A 14029-nucleotide genomic window follows, 5' to 3' on the forward strand; every position below is an offset into this window, starting at 1 on the left:
ATGTGAAAAGTAATTCACTGACAGTGATGTTCCAAAAACAGATTACTCTATCTGCTTGAAGGTTAATCATTACATGTATGATAACAACACATGGTTGTAATCTGGCTGACTCACTGTGTGCATAAGCCCAAGGAAGGCCCTGACATGTGAAAGTAACTCTGGTAATTGACACTATCAGACTTATAACTCTGCCACTACAGAAAAGAGTGAGTTATGATGTTCTCTGATAATTAGGCATGAGTGTAACTGCAACTAAAGTACTGTACTTCATAACAAGCTGACAACTCAGTCTGGCAGCTTGTTATGTAATAGTGAGCAGAGGGGGTATAGCAGAGAGGGTAAAGTAGAATAATATACTTAAAATGCATATTAGTTACCTAATTAGACTACAAATGAAACGCTTTGCTGACATGTTTTTCCAAAGATAAATGTGAGAATTAGCATTTCTGATGCAATTATTATGATGCCTTAGACAACTTCTTGCACACAAATAAAGTTTAAGTCATACTATAAAGCTGTTTCCTGAAATGACATCATCTGATCTCTGTCATGTGAGTGCCCCATGGACTATTGAGCAGCATCTTTGTTCAATTACATCATAGGTACATTGTCTGTTAAATCAATCACATTAGTACTGCCAGACTGCTGCTGAGGTTAGTTTTTGCTGAGACATGTCCAGAGAATCAATTTCATAAACATTGAGATAAGACACAACTCTCCTACCTCTTACACCACGTTAACATTCTTCAGAGCTGGTGCAAATGAATAACAATAGAAATGAAGCACAGTTTTGCATTACATCTACATCTGACAGCATTAACAATAAAACAATGTGTTGTGTTGAAATGTTCTGCCTTTTATTCTGAGCAAACTGAATCAAGTTTCAGTGTTTGTCATTGTAACAAATAAATTACAGAATGTCTCATATTTGCATTTTCTTCCACTATAAAGGGGTATGTAATAAGTAAACACGGCCAATATATGACAACTGGAAAACATACTGTTCTGAAAACAGCAACAGCCCAGTACTTTCCTTAGTTTAGGAACACAATCATTTTTAATTTGACCATTGGGGCCACATAAAGGTTTACAATATTACATGTAAGCCACACACAGCTCTCTGGACTGTGCGACCCTTAAAAAAAAAACTCCATATCCCAGAATGCTGCAGGGCCATCCCTGAGCCCTGATCCTATCCCTCTAACAGTACAAGGAGCATTGAGATTGATCAGTGAAAAGCACTTTGTGGCAATTCTGAAATGTCCAAGAAGTCCAACTGGCATAAGGTAAAAAAAATGATGACATATTCATGATCACCTCTGAGGTATCTGTTTTGTTGTCCGTCATGACTGTCCAGTAGCCTTTCACAAGGTATTTCTAGCAATTGCATTAAGAGTGCGAACTTTGCTCACATCTGCCACCTTCAGGCTGTACTCAGGGGCTGAGAAAGCAGCTCCCATTGTTACACAGGGGTTCCTGGCACATGAAAACATTATTATACAGACAGCAACAAAAAAGAAAGCCTCTTCATGGTTACAAAATATTCTGCAATGGACACAAGCATGGCCAAAATCCTACCTCTCAGATTTCAAATTAATTGAAACTGCATTTCAACCTACCTGAACTTCATGGCAGACTCTCTGCTGGAGCGGGCTGAGCAGTGAAACTCTTGAGCTCCTGACCCCTCTAAAATTCTCTGCAGGTTCCTTTCAGTAATACCCCCTCCTGTCATGAAAAATGAGAAAAAAAAAACTAAAAACTAGAGAATTACCCAAATGACATACTGGAAAAAAGAATAAAGCACTAACCTGGCATTATAATAATTCTCCCTTTAGCCTGTTGATGGTTTTGATTATGATGTAAGAATGATAGAAGCAGAGAGACAGGATATTACAATGACTAAGCAGCACAGATGCATAGACATGCCATTTTCATATGCTTGTATGTAAACAGGTATGTATACATAGAGTTAATACATACTTGATCAATGATTCGTTTAATAAGAGGAAGTCCCTCTAAAGCAGAGCTGTCACAGCCACTTGTCAACACACGCTGGAATCCTAATGATATCAGCGTCTCCAGAGCAATCACTGGGTCATGAACCATGTCAAAAGCTGCAACATAATAAATATTAGTTCATTCAAGTGAGCTTAGTTTCAGCATTATAAATTATTATAGCTTTCTGCATATAGTTGAAAGCCCTGATTAAAGGTACAATGTGTAAAATGTTAAATATTTAACACCATCTAGTAGTGAGAATACAACCTCCTGAGCCCTATGTATATAGCCAGTGTTTGGTTTGTTTGCATCCATGAGAGGGGACCCACTCTCTATATAAGATTTAAAAAGCTAAGATTTAAAAGGCTCATTCTAAAACTAAGAAAATGTAACGGCTGCTATTTTTCATTGTTTACACAACAATGACAACATTTTTATGAATAATATATTCAATTTCTGCTTAAAGATTCCTCTAAATATTATACGATGTACCTTTATGACACTATAAAGGGCTTTCATTCCATTAAAACACTGGTGATTGTTAAGGACCACATGTGAATTAAAGGAAAAAATGTTACCTCGGTGGAAGGTGACGGGCAAAGGGCGGGCAGCAGCTGGTGAACAAAAAGCGACAGTCAGAAAAATAAAAGCCTCAAACAAAACTGGAAAGTTACAATATAAAAAAGGTGTATGTTGTGAACATTCTTCTCTTGGGTTCGCCTCTATGTTTAGTATTTCTGGTTGTTTATTCAGTGCCAGAGCGTTTTATAGCGTGCATTCAGAGTAACCACCAACACAAGGCCAAGGTTTGCCACAGAAATATAAGCAGGTGTGAATGAACATCGTAAACACAGCACTTTAGCCTTGTGTAGTCATATAAAGTATGTTTGTGTAATACCATAACAGTGTGAAATCTTTTGCCAGAAAGTTTTGAAAGCAATCTAAACAACAAAGCAACCATACATGAATTAACTTTAAACTATATTATTATCTTATAAACATTTTGGTTTTGTTTTTTAGTGAAAATATGATTCACTCAAGTGGTGGACTCAGCAGGAAGGGACAGCATTCAAGATGAATAAAATGAAATCGTTTTTTTCAGCCGTTTTAAAACTTTATGACTTAGTAAAGTTTTATGCCATGGAAGTATGGAGTTTTAAACATGCTCCTAAAGTGGGATACTGAAGTGGATGTGAGGTGCAAGCTTCTATTACATGACTAATGCAGAGATGTGAAATAGTAAAGCTGTCATAGAAAACGTTGACCAAAGAACTCAAAATGGATAGAGCAGTGAATTATATTTCACACATTATATATTACAATACTTTCCCTATGACTTTCATTTTATTTTAAAGGGCAATTTTGTAATGTAATAGAGAGGTATAGCGATATAAAGCAGTAAAAGCACAGATGCTTTTTTCAGATTTGTGAATTATATTGCTAAATATGATTAATTTATTACTGACAATTTCTTCACCAGCTTTAGAATTGCTTTGGTTAATCCTCTACTTAAGAAACCATAGCTTGATTCAGAGTTTCTAAATAATTATTGACCAGTCTCTAAACCTTAATCAGGACTTGCCGTAACTGTGACTTGCCAATCTACCTTCAGGGCCTGTTATGCCTGTGAACCTCTACTTACTAAAGTAGTAGAGTTTACTATAGATTTAGATCCTAACTCTTTTGCTCATATATTCCTAGATTAGTTGGAAAACAAATGTGGTGTCTTTGGCCTGGGTTAAAGTCTTGTGAAGTGTTTGAAATGTGGAGTACCCCAGGTCTCAGTTCTTGGCCCTCTTCTCTTCCCTCTTTGTATTTAACTTTATATCTGTCACCTTTCTCTAGGATAGGCCTCCCTGTTGACATCAGACTGTATGGCCCAGTTGAGGCCTTAAAATCCAAACTGAAAACTTGTCCTTATGCTTTAACTTTCAGTTAGCTAACTCTGGCTATAGGATCACTCTCATTCTCAATTAAACTGTTAAACCTAGTGCATACAATTTAGTTAATGCTGTCCTGATGATGAAATTACTGTACTTTTGGGAAACACTGCATCTCTTTAAATTTGTGTTCATCTGTTCCCTCAAGAACGTGAGCGTTTGGTTGTTTGTTTAGTAAACCATACATATGAGATAAAATATATACGGGGAAACAATACCCAGGAACTCCACACAGAGCTCTGTGTCCACCCGTCCATCCTCTGTCAGGGCTCCGAGCACGAGCCCATCGGCCCCATGGCTCTTCATCAGATCTATGTCCTTCCTCATCACCTCCACTTCCTGGTCTGAATACAGAAAGTCTCCTCCACGAGGCCGGATCATCACATAGACAGGAATCTTGACATACTGCTTCACTACCTGCAGGAGACCTGTGGCAAAGCACATAAGTACAGTTCAGGTGATATTATATGGAGACACGATCGAGAGCTTAGGGTGATCTGTAAATGAGTGAACTGTGCTTACCTAGACTGGGAGTGAGACCTCCCTCCAAAAGACTGGAACACAGCTCAAGGCGACCTGCCCCTGTGAGGAGAGACCAAGGCTCAGACTGAAATGAATTAGAATAACACAGTGCAAGTTTAAGCAGAGCACAGGTTAAATCCTGTGAGGCGGGGTCTGTCTGAAAAGGGGTCAGATATACAGTCTAGGGGCCTTTAAAGCAGAACTCCCTGTGATATCTCTTTAGCAAGCAGGTCGTGGTCAGTCCAATAAAAACACATTACCGACCTCCCCGTTCAGCACTGACAGCAGACTCCACGGAGTCTACACACACTTCCATCAAAAAGCCATCTGCCATACTGACAGCCTGGACAGAGACAGAGCAGTTCCACTGTAAATGTGTTAGTTAGCTAACAATCCTTTCGTTCACAAGCTGAACCTCTAACGTTACATCAACTAGCTGTCAAATCGCTTCAGTCAGCAGTTCAGAAGCGACACTAAGTCCACACATGTTATTTGGGTGACTGATATTGCTCCTACAGCCAACCACGAAAGTGGGACAGCGTTTTCCGGATGATTACATTTCAAATACGCGGTTACACAGGTGGGCGGTGTGGCATTATTGGGCCAAGGGAAAAGCGTAACCGCCCATGCGGGATACGCTAAGATCCAAAACACGCACCACCCACATAGGCGTCCCGTCTCTCTGCAATAAAATTTTATCAAAAACAACAAATTCATATATGTTACTTGTGATTATTGCTGGGTGTCCTGTTTTGTAATTAAAAAAAGAACTGACGCTAATCTTGATATTCCTGTCACGTTTTTGTGACGTGAAAAGGTCAAAGTTGACTTGGTCATGACAGCTTTAGAAAAAACATGCCGGTGTAAGAGTCGCCACTTCTCTTTCACACCAGGACTGTAGGAGCAGCTCAGCCACAGCACACACAGAGATGTTGCTCTCTTCATTACGGACAACGATTTTCTGGGGTTGCAGAGGCGGTAGCGAAGGGTTTCATCGCAGCACTGTGAGTATACAGCTAGCTGCTAATGCTAACTAACGAGCTAGCTGTTAGCTAAGCATGAAAAAGGTCAGGGCGTGCAAGTAACAGCTAACTACTCTTACATTAACTAACTCAACGGTCAGCAAAGTGTCTGTTTCATTCATTTTCATTAAATCTCTTATAGCTGGTGAACCGACTGTATGAAAAAAAACAAATGTTACTGATTAAATTGACCTAACTTCACTGCGATTTATAATAATTTGTTTCCCGATCAACTAAATACATTAAAGCACCCAAGCGATCACCCTGAAAACCTGCCCACAAGTCCTGAATCCCTAACTTAATCAGAAGTAAACATATCAGACATGAGCTGTCAGAAGAAACATTAAATCATAGAGGTTAACCGTATATAGTCCACCTGTATCTGGATGTTTTTAATACCATGGACATTACTGCGCTGCTTTAAGAATCTCCAGTCTTCAAGAAAGACTCAAGTTTCCTCAGGTCCCTCTACACCATAACAGGAAAACCATTTCTGTGTGGACTCTGTGCAGTGAGACAGTTATTTTGAATGAGAAAAGGGTCTAAACCAAGCGGTTGTCACAAAATTAGAAGCAAATATCAGTGTGTGCTGTAGAATTAAGGTTTGTGTTGTGTAGCTAAAGATACATGTTCATTGGCAAGGTCAATCAGTTTTCAGCTCGCTCTCCGTTGCTTACAGTATCAGCGGTGTCCACACCTACGACGATGGATTGTGAAGAGAGGTCAGAGCACCATCACCACAGAAGTAGGGGCATCCCCCTCCCCATCAGCAGCTACTGTCCCTAACATTGCCACAAATCGCATAGTGGGTCGCTGGTTACTCGGCTGCAGTGGGCTGGTGGCTGGGGCTATTGTCTTGGGTGGTGTCACAAGGTAAAAGTCACGCTTCTTTGTATATGTCCTCACTGTGGAACAAATTAAGGTCCATCTTATCTTCTAAGCGTCCTCCTTGTACTGAAGTGGTGTTGCTGGGTGCTTACTGTATGTGTATATTTCTTTCAATCAGACTAACAGAATCTGGGCTGTCCATGGTCGACTGGCATCTAGTGAGAGAGATGAAGCCACCTCAGTCACAAGCAGAGTGGGAAGCTGAATTTTCTAAGTACCAGCAGTTTCCTGAATTTAAAATGTGAGCTCCCATTCTTTCTGTTTACTATATTGAGATATACATGCACAGTTTTAAATGTGCCCTATTACTGATAATCAAAACACAAGTTAACAACAACTAAGTTTAAGTCCATACTATTATAAATGTTTTTTTCACATGAATACAAACTGACCTATATTTGTTATATAGTAAATACAGTTATGAGTTTGGTCTTTATTACCTGTTCTTATGTTTTCCCAGAATGAACCATGACATGACTCTGCCAGAGTTTAAGTTTATTTTCTACATGGAGTGGGGTCATCGTATGTGGGGCAGACTGGTTGGACTTGCCTATATCCTTCCTACCATTTACTTCTGGAGGAAAGGGTACTTCACTCGCTCCATGAAGGGAAAAGTGCTGGGGCTTTGCGGATTTGTTTTTTTCCAGGTAAGTCTCAATACAGCTGTAGTGATGGGAGAGAATCATAAAAAGTTAATGCTTACCTTACCCTTTCTGTGATTATTGGCAAGTTTGTGATCAGGTTGTATCAATATCAATTTAACATTTACAATATATGAATCATTGTGTTATTGTGTATGTCTTCTAAGGGCCTTCTTGGGTGGTATATGGTAAAAAGTGGTCTGGAGGAAAAACCTGAGTCTTATGACGTCCCACGGGTTAGCCAGTATCGTCTGTGTGCTCACCTTGGTTCTGCCTTGCTACTGTACTGCGCCAGTCTTTGGACAGGGCTTACTATGCTGATCCCTGCACATAAGGTACAGATGCAGCCTTTTCTTTACATGACAAATGTATGTAGTTAGTTTCTGCCTGTTACAAGTTGTTGCATGCCTATTCTTGACACCTCCTTCTCAGATGGCAGAGACCAAACGTCTCATGCAGCTCAAGAGGTTCGCAAAGGGTACTGGTGGACTGGTCTTCCTTACTGCTCTGTCAGGTAAGTAAAAAATCTCCTATACATATATATATATAAGTCTATGTTTACTCTGGTTCAAAATATTTTGTTGCAGGTGCTTTTGTTGCTGGTTTGGATGCCGGGCTGGTGTACAACTCCTACCCCAAGATGGGAGATAGATGGATCCCTGATGATCTCCTGGCTTTCTCTCCCAAACTCAAGAACTTCTTTGAAAATCCCACAACTGTGCAGTTTGACCACAGAATTTTGGTATGGTATGACTTCTGCATAACATTTTAGGCAACAGTTCTTCAAAAGTTCTTTTTCAGTGAACTGAAAAGCAGCAGATTGTTGTTATTGTCTCTTTTCTCTTTTTTCCTCCAGGGGATCTCTTCTTTGACTGCAATCACAGGCCTCTATCTGTTCTCAAGAAGAATGGTACTGCCCAGAAGGGCTAAAATTGCCATCAGCCTCCTCACAGCAATGGCCTATGGACAGGTACACTGACATTCAGCCCAGATACATGTAAACACAATCTATTGCTCACCAGTAATTAAACTCAAATAGTGTGTTTGTACTTTTCAGGTCGCCCTTGGTATCAGCACCTTGTTATTGTATGTCCCCACACCATTGGCAGCAATTCATCAGTCAGGCTCTGTGGCTCTCCTCTCACTGGCCATTTGGGTTCTGGCAGAGCTCCGCAAGATTCCCAAGTAAATGCCTGGTCCTTGATGGACAGATACAATCCTTACAAGCCACACCTCAAGCCTCTAAAAGTCAGCGATGTCACTATAAGTGAGGTATTCAGAGTAAACAAGGGAAAAAACAGAATTGTTAGAAACTGAAAAACCTTCATTTAAAACTTTTGGCATGAAGCATCTGTGCTTTAGTGCAGCCAAGTAATCTTCATATGTTGACATTATGTGATTAATGAAAAATTAGAAGAATACATTGTGGTAAGTATTTGAAAAAACAGGGATTCCATTTAAAGCTTAAGCAGATTAATGGGTTTGTTTACGTGCACGGTTTTAACAGGATGTTTTCAGTGAAAATTTGGTTACTAACTTGTTGCCTTGTGTCTACTTATATGGTGTCTGTTAGCTGAATAAGATGTGGCTGTTGGGATTGTGTGTAAAATTATGTATATTTAATATAGAAATCATCTCTTGGTAGTGAGGTAAAACAGTAAAATTGTAGTAAATATGTGGAATCTTGATTGTCTCTAAATATGTGCTGAAAGCTGAAAGCACTCTTTATTTTAATAAAAGCAATTATGTACAGTCTTTAAAATACAAACTCCAGTCTATTTTGCATAGTAACTGTGTTTTTTTATTGTCTCTGTACAAAATATACACATTTGAATACATAATGCAACCAGTTGAGGCTAGCTATAACTAGACAGTCAGAACAACAGGTTACTACTGTATGTTGTCATTGTTCTAGACACAGTACATGCGGGTACAGACAAGTTTGTTGTGAGGAATGGAAGTTAAAAAATGTTGGCAAGGAACAATCAGAGTTAAACCCCTTTTTCCCCTGGAGAAGAAAGGCTTAAAATGTAGAATAGAACAAAATATGAAATTGTAGAGGTGGAAGTGCATATTTTCATCAGGGCTGTAATGCACCCTTATGCTGTGCTCTGAGAGGAAGGAGAGGTTAGATGAGTGGAAAGGTGCTGATAAGAACATTATTGCTATTCCATGTTAGTCTGTGCATTTAAAAAGACACTTCATCCGATTTAATTATGGCATGAGAGCCTCTGGTTCTTACGCCATCTAAGGTTTAATAGTAGTTCTGGTGGTAAAAGCAGCAAATTAATAAGTGGTTGGAAATTCTTTCTAAAAAATCATTCACGAGAGCCATTGCCAGGTTATTAGACTACACCTTTTTGTCTCTGATTGCCCCTTGCCACACTACACATCATCTCTCATTCTTCACCCACAGGTGGGCTATATGTCTTAACTTGGAGTGGCCTTATATACCACTTTAAATCTTCTCTTTGGTGTTACAGAGAGGGAAGAAATAAAGAATGGGAGGGCAGGCATAAAAAATCAAAGTGTTATTAAACCATGTCTTTCTCATTCATCTAACATTTCACACACATACACACATATGCCCTTTTTGAAATTGAATGAACCTAATTTATGCAATGAGATTTGAGATGTTTTGTTTTTGAAGTGGCAGAACCTGCTACAACCACATACATTTCTGATTACAAGAAATTCACAAATACAATCTGCAATCTAATTCCCCTTGAATGTATATTAGTAGACTAGTATGACAGTGGTATGCTAGTCTCATGTTCAGGGAAGCTGGAATGGTCAAAACAGCTTGTCACCTATAGTGGAAACCCTGTGTTGTACCGTCTAATATCACACCACTGGGAATGCTAGAACATGTACAACAGGAGACACTCGGCACCTACAGCTAGGACTGTAAAAGTTTGGAAGGCCGGGAATTACTCTACCAGAATTCAATGAAAGGAGGTGGGTGTTATCCCATTAGAGTCTTACATAGTGTAGGTAAGATGGATGACATCTCTTTCTGTTACACATGCACACACACATACACAAAAGGCGAGGCACCTGTGAATGACTAGGAACAGCAGACAGACAAGCAGACTTTGGAGTATCTCTGTAAATACATAATTGGATATTAGTGACATCATCATGCGATATTAAAATCAGTTCCTCATGGAAAACAACATGTTTGAACCTCCATCTGTAAAATCATGTTTGAACCTCCAACTCATCTGTTGTTCCCACAGGAAGTGCCGTTCTTTGTCTCTTTGTCCACTAGATGGCGGTAGATTTATTTCTGTTTTCATGGCCGGGGCATGAGCAGTCTAGCAGGTTCGGTGAAGTGTTACCCACATGCGCAGAGGCAGGCTCAGATTCACAAATCCAAATCTTAGCCATCACAGGGAAATTAGGTAAAATGATCACAGGTCAAGTTTTAGTCACGGCTTCCTCCCTCTACGTTTAGCTGTTACCGGCTGCATTGGTTCCTCCATCATTAATACTAATAACTAAAAGTTCAAATAAAACAAGTGGGAATCTTCAGTGTTCCAGCGCCTGTGAACTCGCAGCTTACCTTCTCTCTCTGTGTCTCTGGGGTAAAACTAAGGTTCAGCATGATGACGAAGGGAGACAGGTACACTCCATTTTTCCTTGGAGAAATGTCAGTGGCGGTCCAGGGAGAGGAAGAGGGCCTTTCAGTGCTCAGGACTCAGAGCTCTCAACAGAGACACAAGCACAAGCTTGCAAGTCAGAAGACAGCCACACACACACACACACACCCCACACACATTCACAAATCCTTTCTCTCCTCAATCCTGATTCCTCTTACACACACACACTCCCCTCCCTGGTTCCAGTATCCTAATTGGTCCAGATTCTTAGATGACATTGTCAAACAGCTGCATGGACTGCATGATGTTCTCATCCTGAACGGAGATGGAAGATTTGCATAAGAAGGGATATTATGTATTGGCCACACAAGTCACAGTGGGGACACTGAGGATTAAAATATTGTCATTTTACAGTTTTTTGCCTTGTTTTGCTGAGTTAAATGAAAAGATTGATACCACTAAAAAGAAATCTACCTCCCAGCACTTCTCAGCCAAATGACAAATCGTATGTCATTTGTTTTATCCATAAACAAAAAGAAATGCAAAACAATAAGTCTTGGATTTACAAGTAGTTTTGTGCTGTAAGCATTACTTGGCCAGGCGTGGGGATTTCCTGTCATCACTGAAAAGGATAGGTTTTTGAAATTTAGACAAAGCCTGGTATCCTTCACTTTTCAGTCTGGGCTAAGCTAATCGGCTCCTGTCTCAGCTGTACGCTTAATACGCAGACATGAAAGTGCTGTCAATCTTCTCATTTAGCTCTCGGCAAGAATGCAAATAAGAGTATTTTTTCCAAAATATCTAACGATTCATGTAGGACTTGAAAATCTATCTTTCTGTCCTACCTTTTTGCATGACTCAATGAACTCCTCTATGGTGACCACGCCATCTTTATTTCGGTCCATTTTCTGAAAAATGCAGCAACCAGAGATTTACTTGCTGAAAAACAATTACATGTTCAAAAACTTTGTGCATTATCTCATTTTATACAACACTCCTATCAATGATATCCAAATAAATCACTCATTGACAGCAAAGACTGTTGAGTTTGACCTGGAAGAAGCTCTCCACATGTTCTCTTGGGGCATCATCCTGCATAGTGGGGTATGTGTATTTCCCCATCATGTCATAGATGGACTTCATGATGTCCAGCATCTCCTGCAAAGTGACAGACGAAAGTGTGTAAATATTAGTGAGGATGTAGAATTTGTTGGACAAATAAAAAAAAAAAACACTTAGAAGTTGGGCCATATCCAGGTTTTCAGCAGTACGGTACTCATGAGTCCTGAAATTCTTTAGGCTAAATTTTTTTTTTCAGCGAACAATATCTTGGCAGACAATTTCCACACCTGATAAACTCACCAAAATTGAAATTGAGTAGCTACAACCCTGTATAGAAGCTATTACAGCCAGTCAGAGCAAACTAAGGCAATGTAGCACGTGCATGTACTGTATTTGCATTACCTCTTTGGTAATGCATCCATCCTTGTTTAGGTCGTAGAGGTTGAACGCCCAGTTTAGCCGGTCATTAATGGTCCCTCTCAGGATGATAGACAGGCCAAATACAAAGTCCTGAGGTAGAAGGGGAACAGTTTCCTGTATTGTTTTGTCATGACTTAGGATGACACAGTAAGTGAAGTCAAATTTTTATCAGTAACACAGTATTAGAGAACATTCAGACAAAATACATATTCACATGAATAGAGTACTGTACATATTTGCTTTTATCTCTTAAAGAAAGCTGACGTAAGGACAGAGCTCACCTCGAAACTAACTGAGCCATTCTTGTTAGTGTCGAAGGCTTCAAACAGGAAATGTGCATACATACTTGAATCTGCAATGGTAGAAACTTATAGTAACTCATGTGCCCTCGAAACATGAAGCCTTTGAACAGCTAGGATTAGTAGCGAGCTAAATATAGCCTAGATATAAAAATGATTTCAAATACAACTGGAGGCAAGTGGTTAACATTTCATCAACCTAAATATCAGAAAATGAAAAACTGCCTTTGCACAGTGCATGTACTATAGTTCAGCACAGCAGATTTATGACTTAATTATGTTCATTTCATTGTAATGATGAAAAGCTACATGTGTACCTTGACAGAATAAGAAAGATGATGTTATTTACAGTTTTAGATGAAATTCATGAAATGAATGAAGATAGGAAGAATGGCATAGTTATTATGGACACCGCTGGAGCTCTTCAGGTGCAGTGGTAGAAGCTGCCAACTCACCTCCCTGAGGGAAGAACTGGGAGTAAATGTTCTTAAAGTTCTCCTCATTGACTACACCACTCGGACACTCCTGCAATACAAATGTGAATTGAGAAACCTTATTAGTTCCCATTTAACACAGAATATATAAAGAATAGATGATAACTTCAGCTCTCGTCAAATTGATACTGCTCTTAATCCCATAATGACATCACTAGAACCAGATTTTTTAAGTTTATCTTTTTCATCTGCAGTCTGCCTCTTTACTCTCTTCTTCAGCCAGACCTACATTTTTGAAGCCCCTGTAGAGAACCTGCAGCTCCTTCTTGGTGAACTTAGTCTGCTCCTGCAGCTTGTCCATGCTTTCAGGGCGATGGCACACAGTTGATAACTCAAAGTCATCTTCCACGCTGTCTGTGTAAGGAAGAAATCAGTATAAGCATTTATCTTGGCTACACCCACGCCAACCTCCAAGGACCACGATGACCCGGCTAAAATAGTTTTACTGACGTCATCAAACTTGTATAGTTTTATATGACCCACAGAGAACAAAATAATATCTTTTATTGTTTCACCAAATGAAAACATGAATAAATGTAATTATCTACACATGTATCTGAGGGGACCAGGTCAATGAAACATCTAAATGACACAATTTCATGTCAAGTTCAAGTTTGTTAAAGAAACTGGGGAGAACCTGAAGCGATGAGAGAAGAGGCTTAGCAGTAATGAACATGATAAACAAGAGACATTCTAAAAAGTGTGGCGACACAGACACATACTCATACTCAGACTCATTCTTCATCCCATTCTCACTCCATCTGTTTCTCCAAAATTACCTGTCAACTCATACCATGTCATGTATTATAACTTCTCAGACCTCAAGGAACTACTAGTTTGGGCCTCCCTTAAATCTCTGTTAAATTAAACACACACACACACACACACACACACACACATAAACAATAGTTCCACTGCCCAAGGGAACAACGCACGCTTTAAATCACAAAATACAAAAATAGGTGTGACCCATTAGCCACAATAACACCAGAGTGTGTTTTTGTATTAGTTTCTCTATGAATGAGTGTTTCTATCTCACTCATGTGTATTCAGAATGCTTTGGTGTGTACATGACTGCATCTACACAAGTGTCTTTGTAAATCCTAAGTTCATGAAAGAGGCTGGACACAGAGGAAAAGAA

General features: G+C 39.5%; 3 protein-coding genes across 8 annotated transcripts in view; 1 reads left to right on the top strand and 2 right to left on the bottom strand.

Moving 5' to 3' along the window:
• Positions 1-835: 835 nt before the first annotated feature.
• On the bottom strand, positions 836-5002 carry cutc (cutC copper transporter homolog (E. coli)). Its single transcript, XM_026310230.1, has 8 exons — positions 4725-5002; positions 4461-4520; positions 4157-4366; positions 2577-2612; positions 1981-2114; positions 1809-1836; positions 1620-1725; positions 836-1476 (listed from the first exon to the last, which is right to left on the bottom strand). Exons 1-8 carry the CDS (start codon positions 4792-4794, stop codon positions 1365-1367), a joined length of 756 nt encoding a protein of 251 aa, XP_026166015.1. The 5' UTR covers positions 4795-5002; the 3' UTR covers positions 836-1364.
• A 245-nt stretch (positions 5003-5247) lies between these two features.
• cox15 (cytochrome c oxidase assembly homolog 15 (yeast)) lies at positions 5248-8789 on the top strand. The gene is made up of 9 exons (XM_026308531.1): positions 5248-5464; positions 6162-6355; positions 6489-6611; positions 6831-7017; positions 7179-7346; positions 7444-7525; positions 7599-7753; positions 7868-7981; positions 8069-8789. The coding sequence occupies exons 1-9, from the start codon at positions 5390-5392 to the stop codon at positions 8198-8200; spliced, it is 1230 nt and encodes a 409-aa protein (XP_026164316.1). The 5' UTR covers positions 5248-5389; the 3' UTR covers positions 8201-8789.
• Positions 8790-10870: 2081 nt separating this feature from the next.
• LOC113131760 (Kv channel-interacting protein 2) overlaps positions 10871-14029 on the bottom strand; it is a 74470-nt gene continuing 71311 nt past the window's right edge. For 4 of the 6 annotated variants that reach the window (XM_026309395.1, XM_026309394.1, XM_026309392.1 and 1 more), the window contains 7 exons: positions 13118-13242; positions 12850-12919; positions 12377-12447; positions 12078-12185; positions 11667-11771; positions 11459-11521; positions 10871-10928 (listed from right to left, as the gene is read on the bottom strand). In XM_026309395.1, the coding sequence (XP_026165180.1) occupies positions 10881-10928; positions 11459-11521; positions 11667-11771; positions 12078-12185; positions 12377-12447; positions 12850-12919; positions 13118-13242 (590 nt within the window). In that variant the 3' untranslated portion in view covers positions 10871-10880. Of the gene's footprint in view, positions 10929-11458; positions 11522-11666; positions 11772-12077; positions 12186-12376; positions 12448-12849; positions 12947-13117; positions 13243-14029 lie in introns of all 6 variants that reach the window. The other 2 variants (XM_026309393.1, XM_026309391.1) reach the window with 2 other exon arrangements.

This window comes from Mastacembelus armatus, chromosome 15 (genome assembly GCF_900324485.2).
Source record: "Mastacembelus armatus chromosome 15, fMasArm1.2, whole genome shotgun sequence".
Classification (NCBI taxonomy): Eukaryota; Metazoa; Chordata; class Actinopteri; order Synbranchiformes; family Mastacembelidae; genus Mastacembelus; species Mastacembelus armatus.

Bases quoted from the DNA above. Each gene is read 5' to 3' on its own strand.
- cutc (XM_026310230.1), bottom strand. From the start codon at position 4,794: ATGGCAGATGGCTTTTTGATGGAAGTGTGTGTAGACTCCGTGGAGTCT. The intron at 4,367-4,460 runs GTAAGCACAGTT...GCTTTGCCACAG, and splicing joins AGGTCTCACTCCCAGTCTAG to GTCTCCTGCAGGTAGTGAAG. The intron at 1,837-1,980 runs GTATGTATTAAC...AACCATCAACAG, and splicing joins TTAAACGAATCATTGATCAA to GCTAAAGGGAGAATTATTAT.
- cox15 (XM_026308531.1), top strand. From the start codon at position 5,390: ATGTTGCTCTCTTCATTACGGACAACGATTTTCTGGGGTTGCAGAGGC. The intron at 7,526-7,598 runs GTAAGTAAAAAA...ATTTTGTTGCAG, and splicing joins CTTCCTTACTGCTCTGTCAG to GTGCTTTTGTTGCTGGTTTG. The intron at 7,982-8,068 runs GTACACTGACAT...TGTACTTTTCAG, and splicing joins CAGCAATGGCCTATGGACAG to GTCGCCCTTGGTATCAGCAC.